Source organism: Odocoileus virginianus, chromosome 27, assembly GCF_023699985.2.
Source record: "Odocoileus virginianus isolate 20LAN1187 ecotype Illinois chromosome 27, Ovbor_1.2, whole genome shotgun sequence".
NCBI lineage: Eukaryota > Metazoa > Chordata > Mammalia > Artiodactyla > Cervidae > Odocoileus > Odocoileus virginianus.
The window spans coordinates 2,976,113-2,992,659 of NC_069700.1; the positions used below are offsets into that span (position 1 = coordinate 2,976,113).

The following is a 16,547-nucleotide window of genomic DNA, read 5'->3' on the forward strand; positions in this document are numbered from 1 at the left end:
AAGAAAGAAAAAAGATAGCTTGTTTAAAGGAAAATGAATAATTAAAAATGTTCACCAAAGGAAAACACCAGGATCAGATGCTACCAATAAGTTTCCCACACTTTCCAGGAAGAGATCATTTCTTGAAAGAGAATGAACATTCTCCTGCTTATTCCAAGAGCAGGCATAACTTGAAATCAAACAACGTAGTGAGATGAGACCATCATCCGAGTCACTTAGGAACATGAATGCCAAATTTTCAAACCATAAACTGGAAAGGTAGCAGAATACCACGTGACACCATCAGGTCAATGTCATGGACTGTGTTTGTGTCCCCAGAATTTATACTGTTGAAACCTTTATCTCCAGTGAGACAGCATAAGGAAGTGGGGCCTTTGGAAGGTAATTACTCTAGGTGAGGTCATGAGGGTGGAGCCCCAGGACAGAATTAGTGTCCTTATAAGAGATGAGAGCTCACAGTCTGTCTCTCTTTCTTGCCTGCACCAAGGGAGGCTATGTGAGGACATAACTGGGAAGGGACAGGACCTGCAGCAAGACCAGCCCTGCTGGTACTCTGATCTCTGGTTTCCAGAACTATGAGAAATATGTTTGCCGTTTAAGCCACCTGACCTGTAGTGTTTTTGTTATAGCCGCTGTAGCTCACGGAGGTGGTCACGGAGGCAGTTTGCTGAACTTTCTCCAAGGTCCGCAGTTGGTAACGTGTCTCTTCCTTCCCTGTTGTGTAACTTGAGCAGCACTGGGCTGGACTCCAGCACAAAACCGAAATGAGCATCCTCCCCTTCTTCCTGGTTTTAAAGGAAGTGGTTCCAGTGTATCACCATAAAGACGGTTGTTAGTATAAGCTTTTACACAGACTCCTCATCAGATTCACAGAGTTCCTTCTATTCCTGGTTTGCTAGTTGAGAAGAGACTCAAGAGACAGTTTAACCAAGTATGAGAAATGGACCTTGTTTAGCTCCTAACTGCAACAAATCCACTGTAGAAAGACAGTTTTTGAGGCATTTGAGGAAATTAATGATGGGCTTGGTATAGGAGGACAGTGAAAAATTATTTTAACTGAGCTGTGATCATACATTGCGATTGTGTAAGAAAATGCCTACTTTTGTGGGGAGTTCCCTGGAAGTCTAGGGGTTAGGATTAGGCACTTCAATGCTGTGTTGCAGAGTTCAATCCCTGGTTGGGGAACTGAGATACTGCAAGCTGCATGATCAAAAAAAAAAAGAAGAAGAAGGAAAATGTCCCCTTTTAATTTCTTTTATTGTAATATACACAAAACATAAAATACACCACCTTAGCCATTTTACTGTACAAGTTATACGGCTTTAAGTACATTCACAGTGATGTGCAGCAGTCAGCCACCGTCATCTCCAGAACCTTTCGATCTTTCCCAACTGAACCCCGGTCCCCATTAAACACTAAATTGTCATATACCCAGGCCCTGGAAACCACCATTCTTCTTTCTGTCTCTATAAATTTGATGATTCTTTGTCGTTGTTTAATTGCTAAGTCATGTCCAACTGTTTTGGGGCCCCGTGGACTGCAGCCCGCCAGGCTCCTCTGTCCGTGGGATTTTCCAGGCAAGAAGACTGGAGTGGGTTGGCATTTTCTTCTCCAGGGGAACTTCCTGACCCAGGGGTGGAACCCACATCTCCTGCATTGCAAGCAGATTCTTTACTATTGAATCACCTGGCAAGACGTGATTGGGTATCTCACATAAGTGGAGTCCTATTTGTCCCTTTGTACTGTCTTATTTCACTTAGCAAAATGTCCGCAAGGTTTGTCCCTGTGGTAGCATGTTTCAGAATGTCTACTTTCTTTCATGGATGAATAGTACTCCATTGGGTGTGTGGACCACATTTTGTTTATCCTTTCATCCACTGTGGATATTGGTTTGCTCCTATTTTTTTGGCCATTGTGAATAATGCTGCTATGAACATGGTGTACAAACATCTGTTGGAGGCCCTGCTGTTGATTCTTTTGGATGTCCCCACATAGCCCAAAGTGGAATCCCTGGATAATCATATGATAATTCTGTTCTTTTTTTTTTGAGGAATCACTTTTTCCCACAGCAGTTGCACCATTTTACATTCCTACCAGGACTACAGCGCACAGGGGTTTTACTTTCTCCACATCGGCACCAACATATGGTGAGAAATGCCATTCCCACAGAACCTCGGCACACCACTAGCCAATGGGCAGTGGGGACCGCCCGCCCCAGCCTGGATAGCCTTAGCTATGGTCCTGCCTAGAGTTTCCCTGGGTGTCTGTAAAACTCCCATCATGTCTCTGGAAGGAAGGACTTTAGGAGCAAAAGAAAAACTAACTACTCTCTGATCTGTTGATACATATGAGGTAAAATTCATTTTTAAAAGGCAAGGGACCGCCAGACACTATTCATGACCCGAGGTTCCTTCTGGGTGGAGGTGGGGGTTGGCTTCGGGGAGAAATACTGGTTTCCTTCCAGTTTTTAACTTGGGTGCTGGCTTCCTTGGTGCTTTGTTATTATGCTTTGTTACTTCTGTAGAATCACATATATCAGCATACTTTTGCATGTATATTACTGCATAATCTACATTTTTAATCTTAACCCAGTAACATTTATTCTTTCCTGCTGTGGCCCTTGCCTGTTGGCCAGAGGTCCGGTGCTGCTCTAAAGTTGCAACTGGTGTTTGTCTGAGGTAAGGAGAGAGAATAGAGTGAGTTCTATAAGGCTAAATTGACTCAACTCCAAGGATTGTGTTTATCCTTGGATTATGTCCTTCCTACTCAATTTGGTGTTAAAAGGACCTTTAAAAATAAAATCAGAGCATTAAAAGGGTGCAATTTTTTGTCTTATTTGCTGTATTGTCCTTACAAAAGGCAAACAGAAACAGTAGATGCCCTTGTGTAAGGTCATTACCATTTAAAAAAAAAAAGTTTTCAGTGGTCCTTGAAATGAAAAATTCTAGGAATTGTTGCCTCAGAGAACGCAGCTCTGTATTCAGTAGCCAAACTCCAAGGCTGCTGATATTCAAGACCGGGATTTCGCTCACCTTCCTTTCCAGAGAATGTATTATACACTGCCATTTAAAAAGCTCGTTTAGAGGAACATTAATTGGCCCTGTCTGAAGACTCACGAGTAGGTCTACCTCCACACAGCTCAGGGGACCTACAGTCTGAAATACCACCAGCTGATGACGCTTACAATTAACATTTACCAAGCACTTCTCTACCATTGACTGTTTTGTACAGACTCTTTCAACCTTCAGGAATGTTATTTTTCCCATTACCTGATAACTGAAACTTTGGCTAATATCTTGCTCAGAATCACCTGAGTAAGATAAGGGGGCGCTGGAATTCAAAACCCCTGGGGAGCTCCCCGCTGTGGTCCACACTCCTGGTTACTGCTTCACTGTATTCCACACAAGGCACCATCTTTGAGAAGCCAGAGGCAGGGGCTACCGAAGAGGTACACGGCCCCCGCTCAACCCTCTCTCACCCCGACGTTTAAGGAGCCCGGTTCACACAGCTTGAAGGGGCAAAGGCTGGGCTCATTGGACCCTCGCATGTGTGCTCAGCTGCTTTAGTTGTGTCTGACTCTGCGACTCCATGGACGGTAGTCCACCAGGCTCCTCTGTCCATGGGATTCTCCAGGCAGGAATACTGGACTGTTCTACTATCGTGGTCTTCAAACGCACTTGTAGGCAGTGCTTTAATTGTACTTACTTCTTGTATCTATATGAGACATTAGCAAATGCACTGTGTAAATTCAGTTGTGGGCAGAAGATTTGGGGAGAGAGGAGGCGTTCCAAGCATACTACAGTAACTGGTAGCTGAAGTCTCATAGGAAGATTGAGGAAGATGCTATAGCGTTGACCTAAGGGGCATAAAACATTCATGTGGGAGAGCTTAACATCAGCTGGGCAGCAATCAGAGACTCCTGGGGGACTGAGGAGACCATGCATGTCCTCCAAGAAGGGTAAAAGAGCAGCAGGAGGAAGTTGAGTCCTTCAGGATTGGGCTGAGGAGAATTGGGGAAATGAACATATAAGGCCGAGTTCTAATTCACACGGTAATAAAATGGAGGGCTTTGAACTATGCTTCTATTTTCTCCTTTTTAGACTCTCTATCTCTCTCTTCACATCTGTCTGCAAGCGGCTGCCAGGACCCTTCCTTAGTCACACACATCGCCTTCCAGGATTTCGACATCCCTTCTCCTCAAGAACTGCACGCAGCTTCTCCCCTTCCTGGCAAGGTCAGACGCGCCTTCTCTCTCCTTCCCTCCCTCTCTCATCCTCTCCAGCTCTCCCTTCTCTCCCTGTGTCATTTGCCTCTTACCTGTAACAAATCGCCCAAGACACAGTGGCTCCGAAGGTACTATGATCATCTCTCCCAGTCTTGTGACCAGACGAGGACGAGCGGGGTGGCTCCCCCTGGAGGGCTTTCGTGCCATTGCAGTCAGGCGGTCTCTGGCGGGGGTGGGGTGATCCCCAGTCTGCACTGCCTTGGACATCCAAGATGGCGTCTTCATATTATGTCCGGTGGCCCCCCTGAGGTGGCTGGGGAGTGACTGGACTCTTCACCGCTTCCTCCTTCAATGTCCTTATGCACCACACGGGCTCTCTACATGGTTACTTTGGACTTCCTCGTAGCGTAGGGGGTTCAGAGTAGTGGGACTTCTTACCTGGTAGCCATCTTGCCTCAGACATGCATCCCAAGACGCCTATGCAGAAGGAAGTTCAAAACTTCCTTCAAAAGTTAGCCTCAGAAGTCACTCTGCACCACTGTTGCTGCCTCTTGTTGGTCCAGAGAAGGTCACAGAGCCAGCCCAGGGGAGAGCAACCACCCAAGGGTGTGAATACAGGAAGGTATGGTTTACTGGGGGTGGCATTACCTCTCCAAAGACTAACATTTCTCATGTATTGAAATATCTGTCCTTTCTCTCCTCCGAACTGAAATATCTTGTCCCTGCTTTCTACCTTGCTTTGCATTCATAGTTTTTTCTGTTGTTTATATTAATGACTGGAAGACTTCTTTGAGGAATTCTGATGTATCCTCTCAAAAGAATCTTAAGAGTATGCTTTCATTTCTTGATACTAAAATTTAAGCACCCAAGAAGCCCTATAGAACAGCTCTGTGACTGTTTTTTAGAAAGTCTCTTTGGGAAATCAGATTCGGTTCACCTTTTAACCACTGATGATAACACAGCAAACTGAAAAGGCAGATCAGTTTTGGAGAAAAGTGATCCACCATCAGGTGTGGGCGTCCTTGGATGAACTCCCCAACAATGATGCTTTTCATGCTTGGCCACTAATTTAAAACCCTGTTCTCTTGTTGAGGCTAAATGGTGACTTGCTTTCTGCCTGAACCTTCTTTTTTGTTGTTTTTCATACTTATATTCAAACTCTTTTACACAAGTGAAAGTTTGCCCTTTTTTTAACAACCCCCTGTCCTCTTGCCCTTCCAAAGGGATAAGTTGAAAATAAAAGGTTTGTTGCACAGTCGCATGGCAGCATCAGAAATTCCTGAAAATCTCATACGATGGATGGCTTAGCTTCCCTACCTTCTGCAACACCACTGAGGTCTCAAGCTCACATAAGGAGTTACTGGCTTCTTCTTCTTCTTCTTCTTTTTTTTAAAGACGCTAAATCTGCAAAGCTTTTCTCTGGTAATTATGGAGAACAGCACATGTGGGAGAAAGTGGGCCATTGGAGGTGGCAAAGAACTTTTTTTTTCCTACCCACAAGCCCTGAAGAAACTCTGCCAACAAGGATTAATTTGCTCATGAGATCTTACTGTGGTTGCCATTAAGAAAGAAAAACCCAGCAGAAACAGCAGGGCAGAAGCATTTTTGAGCTCAGGGGAGAAGAGTTGGGTTTTGTGGTGGGAAGTGGGGTGCTGGCTTTTTCTCCTGCAGCGATGAGGCTGACAGCGTTTCTCTCCCTTGGACTCTGGACATCTGAAGGCCAGTTCCGAAGGAGGATAATCAGTAGCTTGTAGTTTCTGTAGTTTGGCTTTATTAAAAGCAAGGGAAAGATTTCATTTTAAAAAAGCCTTCAGGCAGTTCCCTGGTGACCTCATGGTTAGGATTTGGCTCTGTCACTGTGGGGGCTCAGCTCCATCCCTGGTCAGGGTTATTGAGATCCAGCAAGCCACGTGGAATAGCCGGAATACAGGGAAGAAAAAACTTGCAGATTCAGTCCTTTCCCAGTTTTTAAGAAAGCTTTGGACAATAGCTCGTCACCCCACTGGTGGTGTGTTTCCACATTTCTGTCCTCCTACTTGGGTTCTATAGACAAGTTAGGCAGACCCTGGCAGCTTCTAACCCGGAGGGTCCCTCCTCACAGAGTTATTCAGCCCCCAGTTTCCTCCTGGAGAAGGAAGCAATGGACTTCAGTTAGAACAATGTTTTCTACGAAGCTTCATACTAAGCCCCTCAACAAAAATTTCTACCAGCCATCAGGCAAAATATGGGGGACCCTTCAAGCTTCAGACCCAAGCGGAATACACCCCCGACCACCAGGACCCCCATGGGAGGTCAGCCCAGGGCTGCCCTGGGTCTTGTCAACTGCTTGGCTGGGAGAGAAGGAAGCCACCTCAGGGGCCAGGGCAACGGGAAGAAGAGGCGCTGGGAGGGGCGGGCGGGGGCTGGACGGCAGAGGCAAGTCCCTGTCACTGTTTCCTGAAGTCCTGCAACTTCTGGGAAGCCTCCATTCCGCCATCTGTGTGGACGAGGACCCCTGAAGCGAAGCGTTTCAATAACTTGCTTTCCCGTGACCTGATTAAGCTATTTAAAGTCTTTAAATAGAATCTAAGCATTGTATTTAATCCTTGAGGAAAATGAAGGATTGTCGGCTGAGCCTGGCTGCCTAGCCCACGGTTCGTTCCTTCCACCACCCCCGACCCCCTCTCAGAAGCCGTGGGTAACTGGTAATCCTCTTATGAATGGAAACGGGGAGCTTGCTCGAGGTGAGCCTGTGGCACTCAGCCAAGTAACAACAGCTGTCACTCTCTCTTGTTTAATCCTATAGTGGAGCACGACAAGGAGCTCTCCCCTCGCCAGCGACACCACAAAGAGTTCAAGTTCAACCTATCCCAGATTCCTGAGGGTGAGGCGGTGACGGCTGCAGAGTTCCGAATCTACAAGGACTGTGTTGTGGGCAGTTTTAAAAACCAAACTTTTCTTATCAGCATTTACCAAGTCTTACAGGAGCATCAGCACAGGTATGGAGGCTCAAGGAACCCCAAAGGGTCGGGCTGGGCCCCGTTTCTCACCCCATCACCCTGAAACCCCAAGTGTGTCTGGGGAAGGTGGCTGGGAGTTCAAGGGCAGCCCATGGGTGTGATGAGGGAATGTGTTCCCAGCGGTAGTTTAGTGGGGGAGAAGATACTTTTGCTCTTACGGTGAAGATTTCCCAATAGTTTTCTTTTCTGAAGCAAGCCAGTGAATAGTAATTATTAAGCGTCCTTTGTGATCAGAAGACAGAACCGGCTGGGAACTGTTTCCCATTACTGCTTAGGCTCTCTTCTGAATGGTGGGTGAGGGTGGCTGACAGGTTCACATTGGACAATTATATGATGATGCTTACAAATGCTACTGAGTCAAGTGAATAGAAGGCTATGTGCTTGTGACATAATATATACACATAGATTTTATTGGTTGGCCAAAAAGTTTGTTAAGATAATTGCATGAATGAACTTTTGGTCAAAAACCTGAATGAACATTTTGGTCAACCCAGTATAATGTCTTTGAGTGTGTGTGTGTGTGTATGAATGAATGTGTCTCAAATGTATTTTTTTTATCATGTAGATGCGAGGGAACAGTAGACTCTATTTTTTTCCATGTCTATATTATTCTTGTTTCCTGAAATGAGGCCGCACCATTTTACAAAAGAACTGTGTTCTTGGGGCTGCCTAGCAAGTAAAAGACTCCTTCCATGGGGTGATTTTTAGAGCATTGGAGGGGCTAAGGGATGAAGTAAGTACAGCATTGTATTTCAGTCCTGTAGAGACAGAGAACAAGCCCATGACCTTGAAATTTTGCTTAGTCCTTAGGGCTCAGCTGAGTGGTTTGGTCAGATGGAGAGCTTGGGGCGCAGAGGTCAGCACTGCCCGTGGTTCTCATTGGGTAGCAGTTAGCAACTTGGCACGTGATAGGCTTTTCTGGCAATAATATGGTAACTACGAAGATAAAAGTAAGAGAATGCAGAGAGAAGGGAACTCTCCACCCCTGTGTTTATGGACTCTATTAGCTTGGGTTTTATAAGCCAACTCCAGATTCTTGCTTTTGGTCCTGGAAGTCTGTTGACATCCCAAGAAAGTCCAAAAGTCTCGGCCAAGAAGGTCCAAAGGAATGAGTTTTGTTTCTCCTGAACTTACGGATCTGTGTGTGGGTCTGTCTCAAATACACACACTAAAATAATAACACATGTGAACTTGCCCCACACGAGAACTGTTTTGAGAGCACTGCTGACATTTGGCCCTGATGCATATTCAGGTCCATTATGAGGAAAGTGGAGAAGGAAGGACGTGCCAGGCTTTGGGGACACACGCTGGTGTGGGACATACACACTGACCATTATAGGTGAATCTCAGCTATGGTAGTTACATAATAAGTAAAATAGAGCCACCGTGAGATCTTTATTACAGACCAAAATTTCGGAATGGAAGGGAGGTTTTCTGATATCTGATTATCACTCCTAAATTAAAGTATATTGATAAATTTAACTGTTAAGGGCCTCTGTTGAGAAGTAAATTCTTCATTGCTAGCTTTTCATCTTTTGATTTTTCAGAAAAAGTCATCATTCAGTGATTCTTTGGAATTGCTTTGTTGTTGTTGTTCTGTCACTAAGTTGTGTCCAACTCTTTGCAACTCCGTGAACCGCAATACACCAAGCTTTCCTGTCCTTTGCTATCTCCCTGAATTTGCTCAAATTTATGTCCCTTGAGTCAGTGATGCCATCCATCTGTCTCATCCTCTGTCATCCCCTTCTCCTCTTGCCCTCAATCTTTCCCAGCATCAGGGTCTTTTCCAGTGAGTGAGCTCTTTGCATCAGGTGGCCAAAGTATTGGAGCTTCAGCTTCGGCATCAGCCCTTGCAATGAATATTCAGGACTGATTGCCTTCAGGATTGACTGGTTTGATCTTGCTGTCCAAGGGGCTCTCAAGAGTCTTCCCCAACACCATAGTTTGACAGCATCAGTTCTTCGGCACTCAGCCTTCTTTTTGGTCCAACTCTCACATCTGTTTGTGACTAATTTAGCCATTGACTTTCAGTTTGCCTGACTATCAGTCTCATTGCCTTTCTGTGTTGGAAATAATCTGCTGGTGCCTTTTTGGCTCGGACTTCTGTTTGGAAGGCATAGTTTCCTCTGTTCTGTAGGATAAGCTTTATGGTGAAAACACTGGATTGGAGCTTTTGTGACTATGAATTTTTTTCAAAATTCTTATTATTTTACCAAAGAGAGAGAGTACATGCTAACAGACTATTTGTGAGGTTTACATTGAGCTTCAGCCAGAAGTAAACAGCTGCCTTGAGCTTCAGATGCTGGTGTCAGGCTTCCTCTGGGCCAGCAATGAGCTTGGAAAACAGACTACCCAACGGTCCCAACCTTTGATGACTCCTTGTCAAAGCAGAGCTGTAATCCCTCTGCCTTCTAGGATGGGAGTATTTGGCGATGGGAGTATTTGGCGATTGAAGTGTTTAACTTTTATGCATAGGAAAGGGGAAATCCTGGGAGAATTGGGAGAATTTCATGCTTTTGAATAGTTCCAGGCTGGCCAGGAGGAAACTGTCTTTTCTTATCAGTGGCCTGGAGCCCAGGTTGCCTGTGGTCTCCTCGTGTTCTTCCAGAGGCCTCCAGATTGAACTGCGGGACCCCTTCTGGGGAAGGTCCCATCTCCCCATCTGTACTGTCTTGGGGTGTCTTGGCTAAACAGGACTCTCTAGGCTTGTGAAGAAACATAGCTGTCTAATCTGTATTTCAGTGAAATTTGTAGCATCTGATGGATCAGCTTAAGACATGTGTGTGTTGCAAAAGAGTTGGCCTCCTTGAAAAAGAGAAAAAAAAGGCAGGTTTTTCATTGCTGAGTCATACCCTCAGCTGGGGCTGAAGGAGTTCTGTGTCAGACCTCCTACTATAAAGGGCAGCTAGGGAGTCTGACCCAGGGAGGGTCAGGAAAGATGCTTGGAAGGGAGGCCCTTGCTGTGAACTCTGCAGATGCCTTCTGCCTCTGGTGAAAAATCACTGTATCAGGTAAGTTAAAAAACAGTGATGACTAGATGGTGCTTGTTGAAGCAGCTGATACGTTATTCAAAATCTGACAATAAGCCCAGAGATGGAATCTAAGTCCTGAAAAGACCTGGAGCAACTCATGGAGTGGAGGGGTGTTGGCAACCCAGAAGCACACATGTGCTCTTTGTAGTTTTATTTATTTATTTTTGACTTTTTATTCTGTATTGGGGTATAGCTGAGTAATAATGTTGTGCTGGTTTCAGGGGGACAGTTCAGGGACTCAGCCATACATATGCATGCATCCATTCGCCCCCAAGCTCCCCTCCCATCCAGGCCGCCATATAATGTGGAGCAGAGTGCCCTGTGCTCTGTTGTAGGTCCTTGTTGGTTACCCATTTTTATTTCATTTTTAAAAATAATTTATGTATTATTTTTGGTTGTGCTGGGTCTTCGTTGCTAGGCGAGGTCTTTCTCTAGTTGTGGTGAGTGAGTTACTCTTCATTGCGGTGCACGGGCTCCTCATCGGAGTGGCTTTTCTTGTTAGATCACCAGCTCTAGGGCCCTTGGGCTCAGTAGCTGTGGCCCAGGGCTTAGTTGCTCCCCAGCATCTGGAATCTTCCCAGACCAGGGATCAAACTCATGTCCCCTGAATTGGCGGGTGGATTCTTATCCACGGTGCCACCAGGGAAGTCGCTTTGTTAGTTATCCCTTTTAAATACAGCAGTGTGTCCATGTCCATCCCAGACTCCCTAACTCTCCCTTCCCCCCATTTTTAACTCCGTTTTATGGCGTGGGGTTGATAGTTGAAGATGAGTTTGCTGTTAAAATCTGATGTTAGGAATTGTTATATTTCTATGATAACCCTGGTGGAAACTGGAAGTTATATCGTGCTCAGAGTTTGGGAAAGACCTTCCCAAATCCCTTGCTTAGAATTTAGCCATGACCTCATTAGACAGCTGGGCAGGCAGTTTACGCTATAGAAGGATGAAATGTGGCGTATACACATTGTGTCAAGTCCAAATTAGGCCTAAAGTGTGGTCTGCTCTGCTTATTCAAAGTCACCCCCATGCCGTGGGGACAGTCCCAAGATAAAGGTGAAGTGCCAGAAAGACGGCAACAGTCCCCTTATGGCACACCTTGCATCTTCATCTCCTCAGCTTGGATAAGAACATCTCAAGGATGCTCCTGTTTGGGTAGCACAGGAGACAGACAGCTCTGTGAGGGGTGCAAATGTTTCTGTTAGAATTCAGGCCTTTCATACTTTGGCTTTTGAAGAATCCCAATGGGAAAACACTCTGCAAACCTTCATTGATCTATTGGTCAACCATGGATCTGTTAGCAGCTTTTCCAAAGGAGAGGTTCGTGGAGGAGATGAAAGACTAAATTATATAAAGGTAGTTGTACTTAGTCACGGTATGATGTCTTTGATCATTTACTTTGCATTTTCTCCTGCATCTCATACATGCTAAGCTGTCTTCATACTTGGAGGGTAAAGGCTACTCTGATTAACTGTCAATCTTTCATTATCCTGTGTGGCAGCATGATGGTAGCATGTCACTTTTCATATGTACTCACGTACCTTTATATTATTAGTGCAATTTGGGGGCCTGTAGGAATATCGTTTTCATCTATATTTCTTATTCGGTTAAAGATATAACTTTAACTCTTCACTTTTGCATATTCTAGAAGTCAAACAGCATCTCTTAGAAGCCAGCCAGAAATGTTTTCAGTGTCTGAAAGATGGTTCTGTTTGGTCCATGGATTGGCCCCATGTGCTAGCTGTGAAATTCTGTACTCTGTGTATGTATATATATATCGCTTGGCAGTGAGTCTGTCTTCTGTGTATGTGATAACTTTTCTTTTTTGTGTTTTATCATGGTGCAGTCTTTTGGAAGACATTTAAGCGAGAATTAATTACCAGATTTAAAAGTCAGTTCCTCCTGGTATAAGCAATATCACAACTTACTCCTCTGTTTGCAAACAGAGGGCGTGGGAAGCAAACAAACAGAGGTGAAGTGGGAGTTTTTTTGTATACATATATTTTTTTCAGTTTGGATCATATGCTTCATCCTAACTTTAGCATCGTTTTTAGGACTGGAAGACATGCAACTTTGAATCGAGGGAACCGGGCAATGCTGTGGTGGAGTTGGTTTTTAAAACCGAGAAAGAGTTCCTTAGGCCACCCAGAGGCCATGCTGGTGGAGTCCCTAGGAACAAGGCCAGGCTGAATTATTGTTTACGTTTGTGACTAAATTCATTGATTCTGACCTGTTTTTAAGATAGAATATAGTTGTCCCAGGAGAGAAAATAACTGTCAAAAGGCAAAAGCAGTTTTCCAGAATTTTAAATTTGATATACTACTCTGAACCATTCACAGAGATCAGGAACCAAGGAATCAGTCAGGAGGGGGTTGGAGAAGACTCCGGATGGGACGTGTCTGAGTCATGATTGGATGCTGAGAGCCCGTGAGATACGAAAGCAGTTAAACCAGCAGAATGAGCTCTACTCTACCACTGGGTATTTGAGATCACAGGTGGACTGTGGACGTAGATCAGGTAGTTTAGATATAAGAATAAACCTCGTTGACCCAGGACCTCTTATTGAAAATGCTGTCCTTTTTCCATTCACACCAGTAGCATCTTTGTCATAAATCATGTGACCACATAAGTGTGGGTCTGTGTCTGAGATCTTTGTTCTGTTCTGTTGGTTGATTTTTCTCTTCTTGTACAAATATTATGCTCTTGATTCTTTTAGTTTTATGAGAAGTCTTGATATCTGGTGGGTAAGTTCTCCAAATTTGTTCAAGATTTTCTTGGCTGTTGATGGCCCTTTGTAGTCCCATGTATACTGTAAAATCAGCATTTCAATTTCCACAAAAGAAACTCTGTTCTGAAATTCTGAAATCTTCTTGAAATTTCATCAAATTTAGAGCTCAATTTGGAATGAATTGACTCTCACTAACTGTGAGTGGTCCAGTCCAAGAATGTTTATTTAGGTTTGCTTTTAACTTCTCTCAGTAACCTTTTACAGTTTGGGGGGTCTTGAATATTTTCACTAGAATCATTCCAAGTATTTGAAGTTTTCATCCTATTGTGAGTGGTATTGTTATCTTTTAAAAATTTCAGTGTCTGATTATTTTTTGCTATACCCATAGAAATACAATTGATTTTTAGATACTGATCTTATATCCAGCAGCCTTGAAAATTTACATAGTCTAATAATGTTTCTCTGCAGAATTTTAGAATTTCTATGAATATAATCATGTCATCTATAAACATTTTCATTTTTTCACCTTTAATTCTTATATTTTTGCTTCTCTTATTGTTCTTGCTGGATATCCAGTGTAATATTGAATTCCATACAGATTTCTGGTAGATTTCTAATCTAAGGGGGGAAGCATTTAATATTGTACCATTAAGGATAATGTTTGTTATAAATGTTTTTGTAGATACTGTGATTAGACTTAGGAAATTCTCCTCTATTCTTAGTTTGCTATGAGTTTTTTAAAATTAGAAATTATGTGGATTTTTTCTGAAATTTGGGAGTTGATTATAGTTGGTCCTTCATATCCATGGGTCCTGCATCTGTGGAGTCAACCAACCACACATCAAAATATTTTTTAAAAATTTCAGGAAGTTCCAAAAAAATTGAATTTGCTATGTGCTTGCAACTATTTACACAGCACTTACATTGTATTAGGTACTATAAGTAATATAGAGATTTAAAATATACAGAAGGACATGCATGGGTTATATGCAAATATACTACCTGATTTTATGTAAGGGACTTGAGCATATATGGATTTTGGTATCTAGGTATTTTTGGTATCCCAGAATGGGTCCTGGAACCAATCCCCCAAGGATATTGAGGGATGTCTATAACCAATGTCACATTCCTGGAACAAACCAAACTTGGGATTTATCCTCTTAATATAACACTAGATTCTAAGATCATGTCTGAAAATTCTATTACCTGAATCACCTGTGGGTCTATTTTCATGATCTGTTTGTTCCCTTGATTTTTCCTCATTTGGTCTTATTTCCTAGCATGCCTAATCATTTTTTGAAATTATATTCTGGACTTTATTTATGAAAAACAGTTCTAGATACTGGTGTCTACTTCCAGACTGGATTTCATTTTCTTCTGGAAGGCAGGCAGATCACCTTGTTCTTCCGTTTTAATTGAAGCCAGGTTTCTGGATATGTTAAAGCATCTCTGTTTCTTGTTTTCCATTTCTCCTGCAGTTTGGCTCTTTAGGGGTCTCAGCTAAAGGTCTAGGTTGTTTACCAGAAGTTCTCTTCCATGGTGGGCTCTGAGCTCTTAATTTTGAACTCCCCAGCATTGAGAGACTGCCAAAAACTCTGCTCTGCTTTTTAGCCTCTAAGCAGTTTCTTTCTGCTTGTTTTCTCAGCTTCTTCCTCCATGCAAATGCAGCCTAACATTTGGCAAATTTCTCAAAAGGAAATATTGGAGTTCATGGCAGTCAGGTCCTAGAGGAAGGGCCCAAACTTCTATGAGATCACGTTGATGAGCTCACTTCTGTGCAGTCCTCTGGGACCTTAGCCCTTCAAGTCATAACTTCCTGAAGCTCCAGTTTGCACTGCCAGTCAGTGATACCGCTTCATGCTCTGGGCTACTACCCCATCCTGTTTGACATCTTTGTGGTACGCCAGGAATTAACAAAGACCCTGAGATGAAAAAGCAATGGCAAATACAGGGCTTAGCCTCGATGCGTTTCTCTTCTCTGAGCTCTTACCCCGTCAAGTGTTTACCTTTCTTGGTTGCTCTAAGATGGCTTCAAACAGGTTTGTGATTTTAGCTGTTCTTGGTAAGAGTGTTCATTTGATGCACCATAGCCTGAAGCACCCATTTCTGAAGTATCATATTTTTATTTGGAAATCTTTATAATGAATTCCCAAAAACATTCATGTTGGAACCAAACTGTAGTTCTGGAAACCAGACCTGAACCCAGTCATTGGGCTAGGATCTGGGAGATTCATGTTCTTAGGAAAGCATTTCTCGCAGACTGATGCTCATAGAGGGATTGCTGTATGAAGTCCATAGGATGTTCAGTGCTGCCTCCCGAAATGAAGTAACATGAACTCTTAGCTCCACTGACGTGAAAGTGAGATACCTGGAACTGTTCTTTTATGAAGAGAAGGGCAAATTTGAGAAAGGTGGGATGGGAGAACTCGATTGTCCTTCGGACAGAGGAAAATCAAAGCCTTCTTATCGCTGTGCCCAGCCACACCTGTTTCTCTTTCTGTCTCTGGCTGTCACAGCTTCCCTCCCCAGGGACTACTGAAATCTTCCTGCTGGCTTGATAATCTCTGGCACACTCAGCCTGGGCCCCAGACGAGCAGTGAACTTCACAGTGTTTGTTCTTTTGCCCCCTGAGAAAGGGATAACGTGCCCAACCCACACCTGCGGTTATGTAACCAGTTAGTTTCATCTTCTTAGTCAAGAGCATCTTCCTTAGACTTAGAAAGATCCCCCTGAAATCAAAGGGGAAAAGAGATTCAATAAGCTACCAAGCCTTCTTCCCCCTGCCTGTCTATCTTCTGTTCTTTGCAAGGGTAGCTGAGAAGGTTAGAGAAGAATTAAAACAAGGACAAATTTTAGAGAAGGGGACATCAGTGTGGGGAGCAGGAAGAACTTTGGGAATTGTTTACCCACTTGGTAAATGTAACAGAGAAAAGAAAATAGGTTTGTTTCTGGAAACTATGCTGCCTTTCCTATTATTCACACCCAGATGCTTTAGTTGCCAGCATCTCCCCACCGGGATGTCCAGCTTTGTGGGAGGCAGGCCATGATTGTAGTCAAGATTTTTTTTTTGCTATTTGTTTTAAAATCACAAATTAGCAGCACTTTTACTGCCTTAGTTCCCCATGCTGGGCAAGGACATGGATGTGAGCATGGGGGATAAGAACTAAAACATAAAATTTGCCTGTGACGTGTTTAAAAGGTGGCAGAAACTGAAAGGTTGTTGCTGACCCGCGAAAGAAGCTGGGATTCTTGGCCTCCAGAAGAGAAGAATTCAATCGGGGGCCAGAGGCAATCAAAAGAATGTCTCAAGTTTGTGAAAATTTTACCAGACCCACTCCCATCCCCACAATTTACATTTTAGGATAACAAGATTAAAATTTAACAATAGAAAGATCCTACCAGACCCACTCCCATAATATACATTCTAAAATATCAGGATTAGTCAGAAGGTTTTCAAGAAGGAGAAAAAACTGTCCTCAAGCAGGACACATTGCTGTTATATAATCCTTAGTACAGAGTTTAAACTGAGTTTTTTGTTATGTAATCATCAGTTCCAGGCTTAAAGAT

At 43.5% G+C, this 16,547-nt stretch overlaps 1 protein-coding gene across 2 annotated transcripts in view; it reads left to right on the forward strand.

The window, feature by feature from the left end:
- The window catches only part of BMP6 (bone morphogenetic protein 6), a 145,278-nt gene that overhangs the window by 110,927 nt on the left and 17,804 nt on the right, over positions 1-16,547 (forward strand). For both annotated transcript variants that reach the window (XM_020869657.2, XM_070457010.1), the window contains exon 2: positions 7,011-7,203. In XM_020869657.2, coding sequence (XP_020725316.2) covers positions 7,011-7,203 — 193 coding nt within the window. The remainder of the gene's footprint in view (positions 1-7,010; positions 7,204-16,547) is intronic.